The sequence below is a fragment of the Vulpes lagopus genome, chromosome 1 (assembly GCF_018345385.1).
Source record: "Vulpes lagopus strain Blue_001 chromosome 1, ASM1834538v1, whole genome shotgun sequence".
NCBI classification, from domain to species: Eukaryota; Metazoa; Chordata; class Mammalia; order Carnivora; family Canidae; genus Vulpes; species Vulpes lagopus.
The window spans coordinates 50508799-50529261 of NC_054824.1; the positions used below are offsets into that span (position 1 = coordinate 50508799).

The following is a 20463-nucleotide window of genomic DNA, read 5'->3' on the forward strand; positions in this document are numbered from 1 at the left end:
AGCGGTTTAGCGCCTGCCTTTGGCCCAGGGCACGATCCTGGAGTCCCAGGATTGAGACCCACGTCAGGCTCCCTGCATGGAGCTTGCTCTGCCTGTGTCTCTCCCTCTCTCTCTCTGTGTGTCTTTCATGAATAAATAAACAAAAATCTTTTTTAAAAAAAAAGATTGGCAATCATTCAAAATTGGTGTCTTTATTCAATTGATGAATAGACACAATGTGAATCAATTCCTGCATATATATCAAACCAATAGGTAAGAAGAAAATGTGGATATTTAGTCTTTGAAATCAGAGACCAAAGAATAATATATTAATAAGACAAGACTTAGTCTCAGATGAGTTGTTACATTATTGAGCCAACATATTAATCTCATTATCCAAAAAACTACAAACACTTTCTCTTTCATGTTACAACTATCAGGAACTCAATGGGCAAGTAAATTAAATATAATTTCTCATATATTTGATATAGACTATCTTTTACAAAGTTTATAGATCCATTAAAGTTTACCAGATCCCTAATATATCTTACTATCTTCTAATAAATGTTTTCCATAAGTATATGCATACATATACACATATGTATATATATTTTCAAAATCTTATAATAGGACAGATGCTATAATTAGTTTGATTGTAAAGAAGAGTTCCATTATTATTTCTTTCAGACCATCAAAGAACAATCCAGCAGTAAACTCTAAGAGAGATTATGATTCCTCAGTGTCTAGAAAAATGTTTGACTAACAGTATATGCTCATTAAACATTGGATGACAGGTGAGACAATTGTATCTTTGAGTGCAGAAAAGAAATTACTTTCCTTCCAATAAGAACTATTCTGTGCAACTATCCATTTATGAAGCAAACAAGGACCTTTGGGTAAATTCTAGAATAATTTAAAAATTTTAGAAGTGTGAATTAATTTAACATCTAAAGACATGCTTTAAAGATCATTAAAATAAATATTAACACATATTATTTGTTTTTGAGTATCAAGTGTGTCTGCCAGAAGTTATGGTTTATGGTCATTTTTTTGAACAAGCCATAAGCAATAAAAAATACAATGAGTTGCAGAAATAATTTATCCACAAAATATTAAATATTTCTGGTAATATTTTCAGTGAGACTAAGACAGCGTTCTTAGTTATTTTGAACCATGAGTGAGATAGCATTTGCAAGACTTTCCTAAAAGTGATTTGATATGAATCAAATGACCACATTGTTCACTGACTCCATCCATGCTAGAATATATTGGTTGTAAGACAATTATGATATCACCGTCTGCTTTTGCAACCACATTATTGATTTAACTTAGGATAAAAATTAGAAACATAATTCATGAATTAGGCTCAAATAGAAGATATTTCACAATAAATTTTTAAAAATTGGGCTAAATGGTTTTGGACTTGAAAGATGTTTGAACTTTAGAAAGCTAACATTGTAAAATATAATTTCCTATGGCCTTTTTAGGTTGTGACTATCACAACATATCTTAGTTTTAACATTTTAATCTAAACATAGACTTTCAAGTAGCCTACATCAACAAAGCTTATGCTATGTAAAAATCATTATAATAAGCAGTCTAATGATCAAAATGATAAGAACCTGCTATCGTTCTTTATATTTTTCTTGAAAGCATTAAGTGATTAACAATTTCATTTAATATTCAAAAAGTCAATTTCGTAAATTTTATTGTTTGATTGTGTGGATGATAAATGCAATTTTGATTGCTTAGTTTAAGCCTTTATAATCATGTTAAGTAATTGTAGGCTAATATAAAATCATCTCCAAATAGTTTTCTTAAATTACTTCTGAAGGCTGAGTTTAGATTTTTAAATATTCAACAGTAGAGCCTCCGGGGTGACTCAATCAGTTACGTGACCAATTTTTGTTTTAGGCTCAGGTCATGATCCCTGGGTTCTGACACTGAGCCTGGGTAACAGGTTCTGTGCTCAATGTGAGGTGGGCTTCATATTCTCTCCCTCTCCCTCTGCCCCTGCCCCTGCTTGTGCTTTCTTACCCCCTCTCTCTTTCTCTAAAATAAATAAAATAATAAATAAATAAATAAACAAACAAACAAACAAACAAACAAACAATAGTAGTTACTGGCTTTTTAAAGAAAATGTCCCTGCTACAGCTAGATTGCAAAATGCTAAAGGTTGAAATGAATTTTATTCATATTTGTTGCTCAAAGCAATTAGAAAATGATGTGGCTATTTATTTCATCAGAATAACTGATAGGATTCCTTAGCTCTGCAATCTTTCTGCTAATGAAGATGAATGCTACTTGATTATTCAGGGCAACATTAAAAAAAAGAAAAAGGAAGAAAGAAAGGAAGAAAAGCTTATAAAAGCAGTCCACAAACTTACAAACCAATTACCAAAATATTTTTGAGAACATACTAATGACACGTGTTAAATAATAGGTACGTATTTTAATCTAATTACTATTTTCATAAACTTAAAGGATCCAACTTTTGAGTTGGAGGCTTAGATCTAAATATACTTCTTTGCTTCATAACCTGCTCAATTCCATCATTAGTTAACTAAAGTATTCTGATCAAGAGATCTTTAGGGTTTTCCAGATAGAACTCATTGTATTAAGAATTGCATTAGGGACTCCTGGGTGGATTAGCTGTTAAACGTCTGCCTTCAGCTCAGCATGTGATCCTGGAGACCTGGGATCAAGTCCCACATCAGGCTTCCTGCATGGAGCCTGCCTCTGCCTGTGTCTCTGCCTCTCTCTCTTTCTCTCTGTGCCTCTCATGAATAAGTAAATAAAATCTTAAAGAAAAAAAAAAGAATTTCATTAGGGACAGGTCACAATTGGTCCCCAATCCACCTTCTTTCCAAACATACTTCTTTAGACTGCATATCTCTACATTGTGGAGACTACAGGTTTGGACTGTCTTCTTTACTTCAAGTGGTGCTGCTCATTGAGTGAATTTTCTTGCTTTCTGGACACCCTTTCCTCTCTTCCCTGTATGGAGAATTTCTCCTTATCTTTAATTCTTTGCTGAAATGTTAGCAGCTCCTTCACAAACTTTGGTCCAAATGGCCAGGAATGAGTTTGTTCTTTCATTTGTGTGCCTAGCACTTTGGATATCAGAATATTAAAATACTAAGCACACTATAAACATTTGTTTATTTACCTTGCAGTCTCACTACATGGAATGTGTTCCCCTAGGCAGAGTCTGTTTCTCTCTAGGTTGGCATCATTCCTGGTATATCCTAAGTACTCAAGATTTTGTTTGAACATTAAATAAATGAGACTTAAGACTCTTAAGGAGTATTCCTACCATTTGAGAATTTTCCATTACTTTTGTTTTTGTCTGCACTGTTACTGGGGAAAATTGGGGAAATATGAAGATAATCCAGAGAAAATATAGCAAGTGAATTACAATGTTAGAAAGGAAGGCGAAGTCTAAATTTCAAAGAGCTAGCTAATTTTTGGGATTAGAGATACAGCAAATTGTGAAGTTTTAGTTAATATAGGTCTTTGGATAATATATGAAAAATAATCCCAGGGTCTTTTCAATTTTATCCTGTTACAGTGAAAGCATATGCCTAATTTTTCAATTCCTGACTTTTTTCTTTTCAGCGTTCCAAATCAAAGTATCAAGGTAGGAGTTTCATATAAATGCAAAGATTCAAATACCTGAGAATACCAGATCCATAAGAAATCCATAGGATATACTGCTTTTGTTCATAATTTTCTAATAAGCATAAATGTACATCTGCCTAATAAACAAATTCTTTCCTAATGTTTAATTTCCCTAACTATGAGCTATTGTTACATACTTATCCAGAACAGGACAGATCAGTTTCCTCAAATTTAGTGTAATAATTTTGTAACTAGTACATGACATACTAAAATACAGGATTATTTAATTTCTTGTCATTCTTTGCTGTGTCCAGTTTTGTGTCCTGATCACACATTGATAGAAATGTTTCCCTTGTTATAGAAAAACTTCAAAGGCTGTCACTGAGAGTTTTGAACCAAAGGAGCATAAGGCCTCCAAACTTCTACTCGTTTAAATTTAACTGTCATACCTATCAGATTGGAAACCAGAAAGGATTCATAATTAATATAATTCTTAAATCAGAAAATAATTATGCTAGTGATAGCTTATCAACTTAATATGTTATGAATAAATATAGCATATGGAGATCATTTGACTCAGAGAAGAGCATAGGTCCACATACTCAACTTCAGTCAGGTTTGCAGGCAGGACATGGGTTTAAAAATAAAATTTCCAGTTGTATCTAAGGAATTTACACTTGAGGCAATATAACCTTGTACTATTTTGTAAAATGTTAATTATTCCAGAATACATATCTGGATTGTAGAAAGGAGCCTTCTTTGTTTTGGAGAACTTAAGAAAAGCTTCCATAATCAATTCTGAATTATAGAAAAAGCCTTTCCTTTTGTTCCTATCTGAAAAATATGAAAACCAGAAAACTGTGCATTATATTTCCAAAGGACTAAATAGGCAGAGCTAGTCAGTGAAATGGTTTTGGGTTTTGACCTCGTTTTCATGCTTTTGCAAAACTGTACTAATAGATGTCAATAAAACAATAAAGTCAGCTTTATAATGGCTTTGCAAATCAAATTTTTAGTTTGCATCTGTAACATAAATGTTAGCTTATGGGCCATAATGTACTTACCACCCCAGCGTTCATCACACACTGTAAAGAGAGTGGTTTTATTGGCTAAGCCAGGGAGCATGGTGCTGCACTCCATGACGATGGCCTGAGGAATCATTATAATGCAGGAGACAATCCAGATGATGACAATGCTGTTCCTGGCCCTCTTGGCTGTGCTCTTAAACATCAAAGGGTGACAGATTGCATACCATCGATCCAAGGCAATGCAGCTCAGTGTGAGGACAGACACAGACACTGACACAGTCTAGGAAGAAAAAGAACATAGGATAAGAGAAGCACTCGGTGTTAAATGGATTGTTCTTAATATACTTACTATATTAAAGAAAGGGTTGCACAGATAATTGGATTCAAAGTTGTGAGAAAATGTTCCATGTAAGGTTTTTCTTACTATCTTACATATTTTTATAAAAATATAATATATAAATATAAAATATTAAAAATATATTATTGAAAAACCTATTTCCTATTAAACATGATAAAGGTGCTATGAAAACTTTGCCAGACTATGAAATAATTTTATGCCAAATCTGTTAATTTGTAATATGCCATTCTTTAAGTAATTATTGCTATCATTTTAACTTGCAACTTTGCATTGACAGGGAAAAAAGTCTTCAAAAAAATAGAAGATATATATTTAGCTTGAACTGGAAAACTTTCACTTATAAAGATAATATGACATATCTTGCTTTTAAAATATCATATAGATATTTGACTGTGATGCATTTAATTAACATTTTTAAACACTTATGGATACCTCAGTCTATTTTCAAATAACAAATACTCTTTATACATTGGTTTGTTTCCAGCATGTTGCACCCAAAAGCAGAAGTTACGTTAGAAGCGAATTCTGTATGGATTTCCTCACCAGAGTTTGCTCATTGCTGGTGTAAGCAACTTGCCTCTAAAACTCAAATAGATTCACCTAGTCCAGATTTCCATAGTTAATGTCAGTTAATTACAATGTGGGGCTCGATTTCATGATTTAGGAGATCATGACCTGAGCCGAAATCACAAATTGGGTTTTAAACAGCCACCCAGGCACCCCACACATTTTACAGTTTTAAGCCAAATGAATATGTGTTGATATCGTTTTCTGTTAAATGAGTGAAACTGACTAGATACAATTATTGTTACTCTGATTCTTTTGATTCTCTCTTGAAAACAGTACAGTTGAAATCAACTCTGCAACAAGGTTACCTGGGCATGAACCCCATCTCACTTGATAAATGTATGATCCTGGGTAAGTTCCTTAACCTCTGTATACCTCAGTTTTCTCATCTGTAAAACTGGATGATAATAGGACCCAACCATGGAATAACAGGGAGCATCAACTGGGATGTGAAATACCTAGCCCTGGCCTGCTGCATAAATGTTGTGTAAGTGGTTGTTATTACTTACTATGATATGGCAATGATAATGATTGTACTTTAGTTTTCTCTTCCATTCTCAAGCTCGGCAGCCTATCTTTTAAGTGGAACAGATTGCTTTTTAGTGAGGAAAAAAAGCATAGAAATTACAAGTAAAGGCCTTAGCTATGCTAAATTCTTGGAGGTTAATTGCATTTTGAGTGTAATCTTAAAGGTTGAACTCTATCAGAGATGGTTTAGATTGGTCAGTGACTCTTGAGAATTACTTGGTCTTAGAGCTAATAATTCAAGTGTCCTTCTTAAACCAACCCCTTGCCTCCCAACTCTCATTCTTTTCCTGCAAATATGCCAAGCTCTCAAGGCCCCTCAAATGCTATTGGTAATTTAGGAATAGAACAGTGGTAGTCTAGATCTGCACAGCTGACCTTCATAGTTGCTGGGCTGGGGATATATTTATGCAATCTAGCTATCAGAAGTGTAAAATGCTCAACAAGGCTTAGTATTTATCATTCATGAATCGTAATCAACATGGGTGGGTGGGATAGAAGTAGCATGCCTCAAATTCAAAAGTCATTTCTAGCATTTTCCCTTACTATTAAGCAGTAATAATCAATTAAAAAGCAGTTCACTTGAAAGACCATCATCCAGTGTCAGCAGTGAGCCAAGGAGCAGTGGCTTCTCTGTTATGTGGCAATATGATAGAATATGCTGACATGGTTAACCTAACAGTAGAATCTATTTTAATGGATGCTTGGCAACCAGTGATTTTACATCCACTGTTTGACTACTGTATTTGCTAGTGCATAATACACACTAGTATTCAATTAACAATATTGTCTTGGGGGTATATAAAATTGCATCTTAGATTAGGTGATTACAAATGACAATTTCTTGCTGCTTTTACTTCTAGGAGTGCACTTCTGGGTGCCTTTTTCATTTAGAGTTTGATATTAGCTTAAATCAACCTGATAGCAAATCATCTGTGAATGAATCCAGTGGAGATTATGAATTTTATAAATGAAGTGGGATAAGTTGATGAGAACTTCTTTTGTTAGATGCTTGACCTTTCACCCATATTATGGGCACCCTATGGTCAGGGCAATGCTGGAGACTTGCTTTGGTAGCCAATGAGTCTGTTCTATGCTAGCATATAGCTATGACAAAAAGACCTCAGAGATCTAAGGCAGGTAAAAATGGAAATTTGGCAGGGGGCACTTAGCTGGTTCAGTCAGTATAGCATGAGACTCTTGATCTCAGGGTTGTGAGTTTGAGCCCCATATTGGGTATAGAGATTACTTTAAAATTTTAAAAAGAAAAAAAAAGAAAAAGAAATTTTGCCACACCACAGATTTGGATATGGGCAGTAATGGATTGGAAGGTGAGAAAGTGTGACTGAGGAGTGAGGGACCCTCCCCTCTCCCCCCCATCACCACCCACCACCTACCACTTCCATTTTATTCAGGTTTTGTTCTTTTCCTGACCTTTGTTGTGTGGAGGTTCTTCTGCAGTTGAAAAAAAAAAGTCACCCTGAAACAGTACCCAACTGCTCCTCTAAGTGTGAGAAGAAAAATGAAATATGTTATAATTTTCTAAGAAATTCATGATAATTATCCAGTAAATAGCCCAGTAAATGTTAATGGTCTTGGATTTATAGAATTATTAAAGATATAAAAGGGTCATTTGAATTATTCAGCAAAGCTTTATTACCTTTGTGAGATTTTATGATTTGGGGGCATTTTCTGAAGTGTTACTGCGTATCAGTCATAAACCTAAAGGTTGTATTTAGAAGAGAAAGGACCGATAAGTCATAGAAAATTAGTACATGTCCAAAGAATCTTAAATATAACCAAACAACCTTAAAATCGGTCTGGATAAATGTTTTTGTAATATGATTTTAAACATTTAATAGGACATATGTTTCATATCAGGGACAAAAGCCATCAGATTCAGAATATCACCAACTAAGGGAAAATATTCAAATTTGAATGAGTGGTTTATTGTCCATTGATACTGTTCATTCCATTTAAAGAAATTCTACAAAAAATGGGCAATCAATGCTGAGAAAATTTGGAGATACTAGTTTTACCAGTGCACCAAGTTATTTGTGCCTTTATAACTTTTCATCAAGAAGTAGTGCAGATTGAGGTAATGAATGGATCTAGTCTTTTTCATTGGACTCCGATCTTGTGGCTACTCAGGAGTTTTTTTTTTTTTTTTTTTTCTTTTGGCCTATGGAGGAGAGAATCAATTGAGGTCTTGATTAGACAGGACACTATTTATAGAGAAGCAGACAAAACCTCTCAGGAAATGGAGATGTTTCATCACTGTAGGACTTACTACTAAGTTGTGCTCAATGAAATAGTACTGTCAGTAACTTTAAGAGGGACCCATGCCCTGTATCACTCACTGGATACATACTATATCCAGTTTGTCTTTGAGTACTCACAGGACAGTCTGGAATACCTGGTCTAAAAAGTTAGAGCAGTTGTATTAGAGCAGGACTATACATATTATAGGATGATACACTCTTCCCTCATCATCCCACAGTTCACTGGAGAATCTTCTGGTTTGTAGAGAGAGCATAAAATATTTTTGCTCAGCAAATAGAATAGACAAGTGTAGCGAACTTGAAACTTAAGAGGACCTCTCAAATTTTCCCCTGGGTAGTTATTAGAACCAAGAGATGGTGAAATATTAGAATTCTGGGCTATTTGTCATTTTTCCAGTGCCTCCATGCAAAACCATAAGACCCATTTCTTACTGATTCTTTTTAAAGATTCTATCTATCTATCTATCTATCTATCTATCTATCTATCTATCATCTATCTATCACCTATCTATCTAATTTATTTATTTGACACAGAGAGAATATAGGAAGAGAGAATATAGGTAGGTGGAGTGGCAGAGGAAGAGGGAGAAGCAGACTCCACACTGAGCAGAGAGCTGGACTTGGGGGCTTGATCCCAAGACCCGGAGTCATGACCTGAGCTGATGGCAGATGCTTAACCGACTGAGCCACTCAGGCACCCCACTGATTCTTTTTAATAAGGATAATTTTCTCTGTTGCTTAATGTACTATTTATCTCAAAACAAAATTACTGAATTATGTAACACATTCATAATTTTCATCTGACTGATCAAACTAACCTTACAGCTAATATTTGCAATACAGCTTATAATGTCCATGGCATTTTATACTTGCCAATCTATCAGTGATTTCTAATCTAATCTAAAAAATCATCACTTCTCTTTATAAGAGGTTATTGAAGAACTATTTAGCTAAAGATCTCTTCACAACACTTCAGAACAAAAAATTTTATCAGTATAATTTCTAGCAATGGGCTATTTGTGTCTCCCCAAACTTTTTGTTTTATTAAAACTTTATTTTTGGGGTACATGTAAGATCACAGCAAAATTGAGAAGAAGATACAGAGATTCGCCATATGCTTCTTGTCTCTCCCATTATCAACATCCCTCCATCAAAGTGGTACATCTGTTATAATTGATGAACCTACCTTGACAAGTAATAGTCACCTAAAGTCCAGAACTTATATTGTGGTTCCCTCTTGGTGTTGTACATCCTATGTGTTTGGAAAAATGTATAATGACATGTATTTACTATTATATTATCATAATCTATCTTATCCCTTCCCACCTCTGGCAGCCATTTATCTTTTTATTGTCTCTCTAGTTTTACTTTTTCCAGAACATCATATTATTGAAATCATATAATATGTAGCCTTCTCAGCTTGGTAATAAGCATTTAAGTTTTCTCCATGTCTTTTCATGGCTTGATAGTTCATTTCATTTTAGTTCTGAACAATATTCTACTGTCTGGATGTACCACAGTTTATTTATCCATTTGCCTACTGAAGGACATCTTGGTTGCATTCAAGATTTGGTGATTGTGAATAAAGCTGCTATAAACATTTGTACGCAAGGTTTTGTGTAGGTGTAAGTTTTCAACTCCTTTGGGTAAATACCAGGGAATGCCACTGCTGGATCATATGAAGAGAGTATGTTTAGTTTTATAAGAAACTCCCAGAGTATGTTTCAAGGTAGCTGTACCATCAGAAATAAATCTGAGCTCCTGTTGCTCTGCATCCTCACCCTCATTTGGTGTCAGTGTTCAAGAATTTGGCCATACTAATAGGTATACAGTGGTATTTCATTATTGTTTTAATTTGCATTTGGCTGATGATATATGTTGAAGAGCATCTTTTCATATGCTTCTTTGTTATTTGTATATCTTATTTGGTGAAGTCCTATTAAAGTTTTTTGCCCCATTTTTAAATAGGGCTATTTGTCTCCTTATTGATGAGTTTTAAGAGTTCTTTGCATCTTCTGCATATCAGTCCTTTATTATATGCATCTTTTGAAAATATTTTTTCCTGGGTCTTTGTCTTCTCATTCTCTTGTCTTTCATAGAGAAGTTTTTAATTTTAGTGAAGATGACTTATCAATTATTTCTTTCAAGGATCATGCCTTTGGTGTTATATCTAAAAAGTCATCAACATAATCAAGATTATTTAGGTTTTCTTCTTTGTTATCTTCTATGAGTTTTATAGTTTTACATTGTATACTCAGGTCTATGATCCATTCTGAGTTAATTTCTGTGAAGGGTGAAGGATCTGTGTCTAGATTTTTTTTTTGCATGTCCAATTGTTCTACCTGCACCAACTTTTCATTACTGGGAGCCTATTTTCATCCCTTCCAAATATTGTAATCACCATCTGAGAAATGAGGGAGTAGGGAATGAGGGGAGGAGGATGGTTACAGGAAGACAAGCAGAGAGTGGGCACAATCTCATTCACTGTCCAATTGCTAAAGGGAATCCACCTCTTTGAGGGCTGTGGCTGTGGCCACTAGCTTGAAAATTTTCAAAGATTTTAGAACTATCAGAATATCCATCACAAAATTATTCTTTGAAAGTGTTTGTTCTCAATTTCTTATAGGACAATTCATTGTAGAAAAGCTACTTTCACATAGAATAAAATGTCTAATTATGATGATGACTGATGTTTATTGAAAGTATGCTATATTTTCACAAGATTGCCATATTCCAGAGGGTAATCACTATGACAAGTAATTTATAGAGAAATTAGCTAAGTAAAATGTCATAACAACTATAGGAGTTAGTTATAATTAAAATTATTACCGTTCTCTAATAAGTGAATCACAAAGAGCTTACGTATTTGGCTCAATAGCATATATTAAATAAATAGCAGAAGAGAGATTCCAAGCCTGGTAGTCTGATTCAGAACCAACACTAATATCTGATCACTGTATTGCTTTGATGATATAGCTTTAATGTCTTAGTGTGAAACAAAACCACTTATAAAAATAGACAGACTGCTTAAAAAAAAAAAAGACTGGAAAAGGCTCAATCAATTTGTTCAATTTCCTTATTTTACAACGGAAAAGTTAAAGATCAAAGAAATAATAGGTTTGGATAGCATCTAATGATGAATTGAGTATCCTATTGCTTTACTTTTTAGACAGAACTTATTTACGAAAAAGTATCAAGTGTTATTTTTCTTAAGTTTGCTAATTCCTTAAGCAAGTGTATTTTTCTCTTAACTCACTAATTTACCAGATGATTATAACTGAAAATACTTTCAATACTTACTTGAAAATACTTTTTCAGGGTAGCCCCGGTGGCGCAGCGGTTTAGCGCTGCCTGCAGCCAAGGGCGTGATCCTGGAGACTCAGGATCGAGTCCCACATCAGGCTCCCTGCATGGTGCCTGCTTCTCCCTCTGCTTGTGTCTCTGCCTCTCTCTCTAGCTGTGTCTCTGCCTTTCTCTCTAGCTGTGTCTCTATGAATAAATAAATTTAAAAAAAAAAAGAAAATATTTTTTCAGTAGCTTCTGTGTTTAGATAAGAAGAAGTGTGAAAAACAATTACCTGTAAATAAGGAATAACTTTACAGAGGGATTGTCCAAAGAACCAGGTCTCAGTGATGTCCACAACCAATGTGGCTGGAAGGCAGGTAATGGTCACAAGCACGTCAGCTAAAGAAAGGTTGACTATGAAGTAGTTGGTTACCGTCCTCATGTGGTGGTTCTTCCACACAGCCACACAAACTAATTTTGGGGGGGGGGGGGAGAAAAGAATAGTAACTGTTAAGGATTAAATACTTGCATCCTCACAAAATTCATATGTTGAATTCCTAACACCCTGTGTGATGGTATTAAGAGGTGGGTCTTCATGAAGTGAATAGATTATGGTGCTAGAGCCCTCAAGAATGGGATTGTGACCTTATAAAAGGGACCCTAGAGAAATCCTTTGACTCTCTCACCATGTGAGGACACAGTGAAAAAACTGCTGTCTATGAACCAGGAAATAAGGCCTTGCCAGACACTGAATCTGCCAGTCTTGATCTTGGACTTCTCAGATTCCTGAACTGTGGTAAATAAATTTATGTGGTTTATAAGCTACCTAATTTATGGTATTCTGTTATAGCAGCCCAAATAGATGAAGACAGTAACTATACAAAGAAAATAGGTAATGATGAGGAAACACAGCCAAGCTAATCAATACTCCTACAAAGTCCACAATAAACATTGAAGAAGAAAGATTTTTTTAAGGCTGTACTGTTCTCATTGAATCAGTTTGTGTAAATGCTGAATCCGTGCACAACATCAGTTCATTTACCTTACAAGACATTTCTCAATGGATCATAAGATTGCCTCCATTTCTACTTGATTTTGAATTGTGATTCCCAGCAGTTAAAAGAACAATCTTTGATTCTTCTTTCTATTCCCTCAGTACTCAGCATGTAGTAGAGACTCAAGAAATATTTACTGAAGTGAGATGAATTAGGAGCGAGCTACTTCCAATGAACTGTGGTGTTTGTCTCAACCATGACATTGACTATCTGCTCCCAAACTCTGCATTTGAAACTTCTAATTGATGAAGAGTTTTAAAGCCAAAAGCCAAAAATTATTCAGCCCCTATTATTGGCAAACATTGAGCTATATAGTTCATATACTTAGGTCATTTAATCTTGACAATCCCAAGGGAAGACATTGTTACCGTCATTTTATACATGCAGTATTTGAGACACAGGGAATTTGTGGAGCTTGGGTAGGGACAAATGGCTCATAAAGCACAGAATTACACCAACCACTGGGATTCAACACAAAGTGAGGAGCTGATCTTTTCACCACGCTTTATCCTTTTTTCTTTCTTTCTTTCTTTCTTTCTTTCTTTCTTTCTTTCTTTCTTTCTCTTTTTTTGTGGGGGAAAATGAGCAAGTTATAACAAAGCACATATAAACTCTAGAGACTCAATCCTCTTTCCTATTACTCTTGATGGCCTCTACATATCACCTCAAATCAAACACATTTTTCAATACTTTCAGAGTTGAGCCTTCCTCGTTGCCTTTCAGTTTATCTTCATATTAAAAAGCTGTTCTATCTTATTCAGTTGCTCTTTATGGAAAGAACATCCAGTTCCTCAATTCTCTGTCCTCTGTGTGGTGTATCCAAAGATTACATAGTCAGTGGCTCAAGAATTATATAGGTGTGAGAACTGCTACCCACATCTATTGATGGGTTGCTTCACTGAAAGTAACTGTATTTGCCTGGGGGATGATCAACCTGTCAGAGCTGTCACCTATGCACCCAAGTGATGCAGTAATTAGTAACCTTATAGAGTGAAGAAATAAAAGCACACTTTGTTAAATTTAAGTCACTAAATAAAGATTTCTTTTTGACAATCATGTATTATTTAAGAGTTTCATATGTTTAAAAATCCTTTCAGTAGCTTCTGGAACTGAAATTACCTTTCAGTCACCAACAGAGGCTAACTTAATACCTGAATTTCTGAGCATTTAATCTTTAAAAACTTTACATATTTTTCTAATTCCAGCACATTAGTACCCAAAAATTCAGATGAGCTTTATTAGGATAAACTGTAGTCTTTATTATTTGAAAGTAATACTGCTGAATGGTTTGCTTCCCAGAAACACTTGAAGACACACACACAGACACACGCACAGGCACACTTCCAGTGACTAACACATTATCATGGCTTGTTATCGGAAAATTGATATAAGTGTCACACCACTGATGGTCAACGAATGGTCCAAATGGTGCAATTTTGGATTTAGGAAAGAAAAAAAGACTTAAAAAATAGAAAAAAAAAATACAGTCAGTTCCAGAATGACTCCCAATTCTCCATAATTTGGAGGAAAAGCACTGATGGAAATACAGTGTTGATGTATTATGACTAACCAATATGAGAAAAGTATAATTTCAGGCAACATTTCTATACAACTTACTATGTGTCATGCCCTGTTCTAAGCAATGTAAATTGTTAACTAGTTTAATTCTCATGATAACACTGTAAGTGATTATTATTATTATCCCCACTTAACAGGTGTGAAACAGGCTAGAAAGGTTAAGGAAACTACCTAAGGACAAATAATTTGTAAGTGCTAGAGCTTACATTAAATCTTATCCTCAATGCTACACCATTTTAATATCTTTTTTGAGTATAGTTGACACACAATGTTACATTAGTTTCAGGTATACCACTTCATGATTCAGCAAATTTATACATTATTCTATGTTCACCACAAGTGTGGTGATACCATCTGTCTTGTTAGATTACTATTCCAATATCATTAATTGTATTCCTTAGGCTCTGCCTTTTATTCCCATGACTTACTCATTCCATAATTAGGCCTCTAGGGGTTAATATCCTTATAAGAGGTTAATATCCAAAATATATGAAGAACTTATACAACTCAACACCAAAACAATAAACAATCTGAGTAAAAAATGGGCAGAGGATCTGAATAGTCATTTTCCAAGGAAGACATATGATTGTCAACAGACACATGAAAATATACTCAACATCACTAATTTTCAGGGATATACAAATCAAAACCACAATAAGATATCATCTCATACCTGTTAGAATGCTAAAACAAAAGATATAAGAGAGGTTGGAAGATGGTGGCAGAGTAGGGGAATCCTAGGCTCAACCTGTCCCACAAATACAAGATAACTATCAAAACATCCTAAGTACCCCAGAATTTGACCTGAAGCCTGGCAGAACAAACTCCAAAATTAAAGGTAGAGAAGAAGCCACATCAAAGAGGGAAGGAAGAAAGAGCAGAGATGCAGTTTGGAGAGAAACAGATCATGGTCATTGTAGGGAGCCACAGTTGCGTAGAAGAGCTAGAGACAGACTAGCACACCGGAGAATGCACAGGAAAAACAAATCCCCATGGCAGTTGGGTTGGAAAATAAGAGGGGCCGAATTTTGTGAGTTCTTTCAAATAGCAGGGCTCAAAGCCTGGAGTTTTAAAGGTCAGGGGGTTTGGCTGGGATAGAGCCCGGAGGATGTGGGGCTGCTCTTGGAGAAAAGGAAGGGCCAATAGCTGGCAGACATATAGCATGGACACAGCAATTTGAAGAGCATCTGGGGGACATTAATAAACATACAAAAAATAGAGAGAAAGAAATTTAAATGTATCACTGAATAAATAGGCAAACCATGAAAAAGAGAAAGATAAAGAATATCTTCAGAAACAACATGAAACAAGTAATAAAATGACAATAAATAATTGTCTATCAATAATTACTTTGGCTGTAAATGGACTAAATGCTCCAATCAAAAGACACGGGGGTGACAAACTGGATAAAAAAACAAGACCCATATATATGCGTTCTACAAGAGACTCATTTTAGGCCTAAAGACACCTGCAGATTGAAAGTGAAAGAATGGAGAAATATCTATTGAGCAAATGGTTGTCAAAAGGAAGCCATAGTCGTAATACTTATATCAGACAAAATAGATTTTATAAAAAAGATTGTAATAAGAAACAAAGGACACCACATAATACTAAAGAGGACAACACAACAAGAAGCTACAACAATTGTAAATATGTACCCAACATAGGAGGACCCAAATACATTAAATAGTTCATAACAAACAAAAAGGAACTAATAAGTAATAATACAATAATAGTAGGGGACTTTAACATCCCACTTATATCAATGAGCAGGTCATCTAAATAGAACATCAACAGGGAAACAATGTCTTTGAATGATACTCTGGGATAGATGGATGCAACAGATATATTTAGAACATCCCATTCTAAAACAGCATAATATACATTCCTTTCAAGTGCACATGGAACATCCTCCAGAATAGACCATTGGTTAGTCCACAAAAAACAAGCATCAACAAATTAAAAAAGATTGAAGTCATACCTTTCATCTTTTCTGACCACAATGCTATGAAACTAGGAGTCAATCACAAGAAAAAAGCTGAAAAGATCACAAATAGATGGTTGTTAAATAACATACTACTAAACACTGAATGAATCAACCAGGAAATAATCAACCAGGAAATAAAAAAGTACATGGAAACAAATGAAAATGAAAACACAGGTCCAAAACCTTTGAGATGCAGAAGAAGTAGTTCTAAGAGGGAAGTTTATAGCTATAGCGGCCTATCTCAAGAAGCAAGAAATATCTCAACTAAGCAACCTAATCTTATACCTAAAGGAGCTAGAGAAAGAACAACAAACAAAACCTAAAATCATCAGAAGGAAAAAAAAAAAGATTAGAACAGAAATAAATGATATACAAACTACAAAAAAAAAAAAAAAAAGAAAGAACAGATTAATGTAATTAGGAGCTGGTTCTTTGAATAAAAAATCCTCAGAGTTAAAAATAGATCTGCCCTACAACCCAGCAATTGCACTACTGGGGATTTACCCCAAAGATACAGATGCAGTGAAACGCCGGGACACCTACACCCCGATGTTTATAGCAGCAATGTCCACAATAGCCAAACTGTGGAAGGAGCCTCGGTGTCCATCGAAAGATGAATGGATAAAGATGTGGTATATGTATACAATGGAATATTACTCAGGCATTAGAAACGACAAATACCCACCATTTGCTTCGACATGGATGGAACTGGAGGGTGTTATGCTGAGTGAAATAAGTCAATAGGAGAAGGACAAACATTATATGGTTTCATTCATTTGGGGAATATAAAAAATAGTGAAAGGGAATAAAGGGGAAAGGAGAAAAAATGAGTGGAAATATCAGAAAGGGAGACAGAACATGAAAGACTCCTAACTCTGGGAAATGAACGAGGGGGTGGTGGAAGGGGAGGTGGTTGGGGTTGGGGGTGACTGGGTGACGGGCACTGAAGTGGGCACTTGACGGGCTGAGCACTGGGTGTTATTCTATATGTTGGCAAATTGAACACCAATAAAAAATAAATTTATATATATACAAATTTTTAAAAATAAAATAAATAAAGAAAAGGTATCTAGATTGGCAAAGAAGTAAAACTTTCACGACTTGCAGATGATATAATACTATATATAGAAAACCCAAAAGACACCACCCAAAAACCTGCTAGAACTGATAAATGTACTCAGTAAAGTTGCCGGATACAAAATCAATGTGCAGAAATCTGTTACATTTCTGTACACTGCTAATGAAGCAGCCGAAAGAGAAATTAAGAAAACAATTTCATTTAAAACTGCACACAAGGGATCCCTGGGTGGCGCAGCGGTTTGGCGCCTGCCTTTGGCCCAGGGCGCGATCCTGGAGACCCGGGATCGAATCCCACGTCGGGCTCCCGGTGCATGGAGCCTGCTTCTCCCTCTGCCTGTGTCTCTGCCTCTCTCTCTTTCTCTCTGTATGACTATCATAAATAAATAAATAAAAAAAAATTTAAAAAAAAAAAATAAAACTGCACACAAAATAATAAGATACCTAGGAATAAACCTAATCAAAGAGGTGAAAGACCTGTACTCTGAAAATATAAAACACTATGAAAGAAATGGAAAACAACACAAAGAAATGGAAAGATATTCCATAGACTGGAAGAGCAAATATGATTAAAATGTTTACCCAAAGCAATCCACATATTTAATGCAACTCCCATCAAATGCCAAAAGTGTTCTTCACAAAAGTAGTTCTAAAATTTGTATGAAACCGCATAAGACCCTCAAAGCAACCTTGAAAAACAAAGCTGGAGGCATTGCAATTCCTGTCCTTAAATTATATTACAAAGTTGTATTAATCAAAGAGTATGATACTGGCACAAAACAGACACATATATCAATGGAACAGAATAGAAAACACAGAAATGAGCCCACAACTATATGATCAATTATCTTTAACAAAGCAGAAAAGAATATCCAATGGACTTTTGCCCATTTGAAGACAGTCTCTTCAACAAATGGTGTTGGGAAAACTGGATAGCTATATGCAAAAGAAAGAAACCGGACCATTTTCTTACACCATACAAAAATAAATTCAAAATAGATTAAAGACCTAAATGTGAGACCTGAAACCTAAAAATTCTAGAAGAGAATACAGGCAGTAATTTCTTTGACATCAGCTATAACAACTTTTTTCTAAATATGCTCCTGAGGAAAGGAAAAGAAAAGCAAAAATAAACTATTGGGACTTTATCAAAATCAAAAGCTTCTGCACAGTAAAGGAAACAATCAACAAAACTATAGGAAAAAAAAAAAACGCCAACCTACAGAATGAGAGAAGATATATGCAAATGAATGTCTAACAAAGGATTAGTATCCAAAATCTATAAAGAAGTTCTTATAAAATTCAATACCCCCAAAAACAATGCAAGTAATAAATGGGCAGAAGACATGAACAGACATTTCTCCAAAGAAGATATACAAGTAACCAATGGACACATGAAAACATGCCTATTATCACTCATCATCAGGGAAATAGAAATCAAAACTACAATGTGATGTCATCTCACACCTGTCAGAAAGGCTAAAATCAACAACACAAGAAACAACGGGTGTTGGTAAGGATGTGGAGAAAATGATCACTTGGCACTATTGGTAACCATGCAAACTGGTGCAGCCACTGTAGAAAAGAATATAGAGGTTCCTCAAAAAATTAAAAATAAAACAGCCCTATGATCCAGCAATAACGCTACTGGGTATTTCCCCAAAGAATACAAAAACACTAATTCAAAGGGATACACGTACCCTCTGTTTATAGCAGTATTATTTACAATAGCTGAATTATGGAAGCAGCCCAAGTGTCCACTGATTGATCCATGAGTAAAGAAGACGTAGTACATATATAGAATGGAATATTATTCAGCCAGAGAAAGAATGAAATCTTGCCATTTGTAGTGATGTAGATGGAGCTAGAGAGTATAATGCTAACTGAAATAAGTCAGTAAGAGAAAGACAAATGCCATATGATTTCTCTCATCTGTGGAATTCAACGAACTAAACAAATGAGCAAAGGGAAAAATAAAGAGACAAATCAAGAAACAGACTCTTAATTATAGAGAACAGAGGTGATGGGGGGATGGGTGAAATAGGTGATGGAGATTAAAGAGTACACATGTTGTGATGAACCCTGGATGTTGTATGGATTTGTTAAATCACTATATTGTACACTTGAATCTAATATAACACTGCATGTTAACTAACTGTAATTAAAGTAAAAACTTAAACAGCCAAAAAAAACCCAAGAAATAAATATTGGGGCGAGGATGCAGAGAAAAAGGAACTCTCATGCACTGTTGGTTAAAATGTAAATTGGTACAGCCACAATTTTAAAAAGTATGCAGGTTCCTCAAAAAACTGAAAATAGAAATACCATATGATCAAATATAATCCCATTACTGGGTATTTCCCCAAATAAAATGAAAACACCAACTGAAAAAGATATACACACCCCATGTTTATTGCAGCATTATTCATAATAGTCAAGATGTGGAAGCAACTATCTTAATATATCTTTGAAACAGAAGTTGGAAAGGAAGCTGTCACATCACTGTTTGACAGACCTTTAACACAGGTCCATAGAATTTTCAGTTGGAGATCATTTTGTCTAACTTGACATCTGATGTAGAAATCATCTCTGCAACATTCCTGATCCATTCCATTTGAACATTTTTACTCGTGGGCAATTCATGACTTGCTATAGCCCTTGAGTTCTCTTTATGGTGGTTTTAGCTGTAAGGAAGTTCTTGCTCAGATGGAGCTAATATCTGCTTTCGTTTAATTTTCATGGGTTCTTAATTCTTTCCTGGAACTGAAGGAATAAACGTTATCTATTTTTTTTTACATTGCCCCTGTATTCGTTTCCTAAGGCTGCAGTAACAAAGTACTACATATTGTGTCTTAACACAACAGAAATTGGCAGTTTAACAGTTCTGGATACTAAAAGTCCAAAATCAAGGAAGGTATTAGCAGGAGCATGCTCCCTCTGAAATATGAAGGGTAATCCTTCCTTGATGGTTGCCTCACTTCTGGTGTGTGCTGATAACCTTTGACACTCTGCTTGCAGTTGTATAACTCCAATCCCTGCCTTCATTATCATGTGGTGTTCTCCAGAGTCTGTCTTCACATAGCTGTCTTCTTATAAGGAGACCAGACATGTTTGATTAGGG

The 20463-nt window shown here is 35.0% G+C and overlaps 1 protein-coding gene across 1 annotated transcript in view; it reads right to left on the bottom strand.

Annotated features, from left to right (window-relative positions):
* The window catches only part of HCRTR2 (hypocretin receptor 2), a 105892-nt gene that overhangs the window by 22188 nt on the left and 63241 nt on the right, over positions 1-20463 (bottom strand). Inside the window, exons 2-3 of the mRNA XM_041721809.1 lie at positions 11938-12116; positions 4665-4908 (exon numbers count right to left, since the gene is read on the bottom strand). Of these exons, the coding sequence (XP_041577743.1) occupies positions 4665-4908; positions 11938-12116 (423 nt within the window). The remainder of the gene's footprint in view (positions 1-4664; positions 4909-11937; positions 12117-20463) is intronic.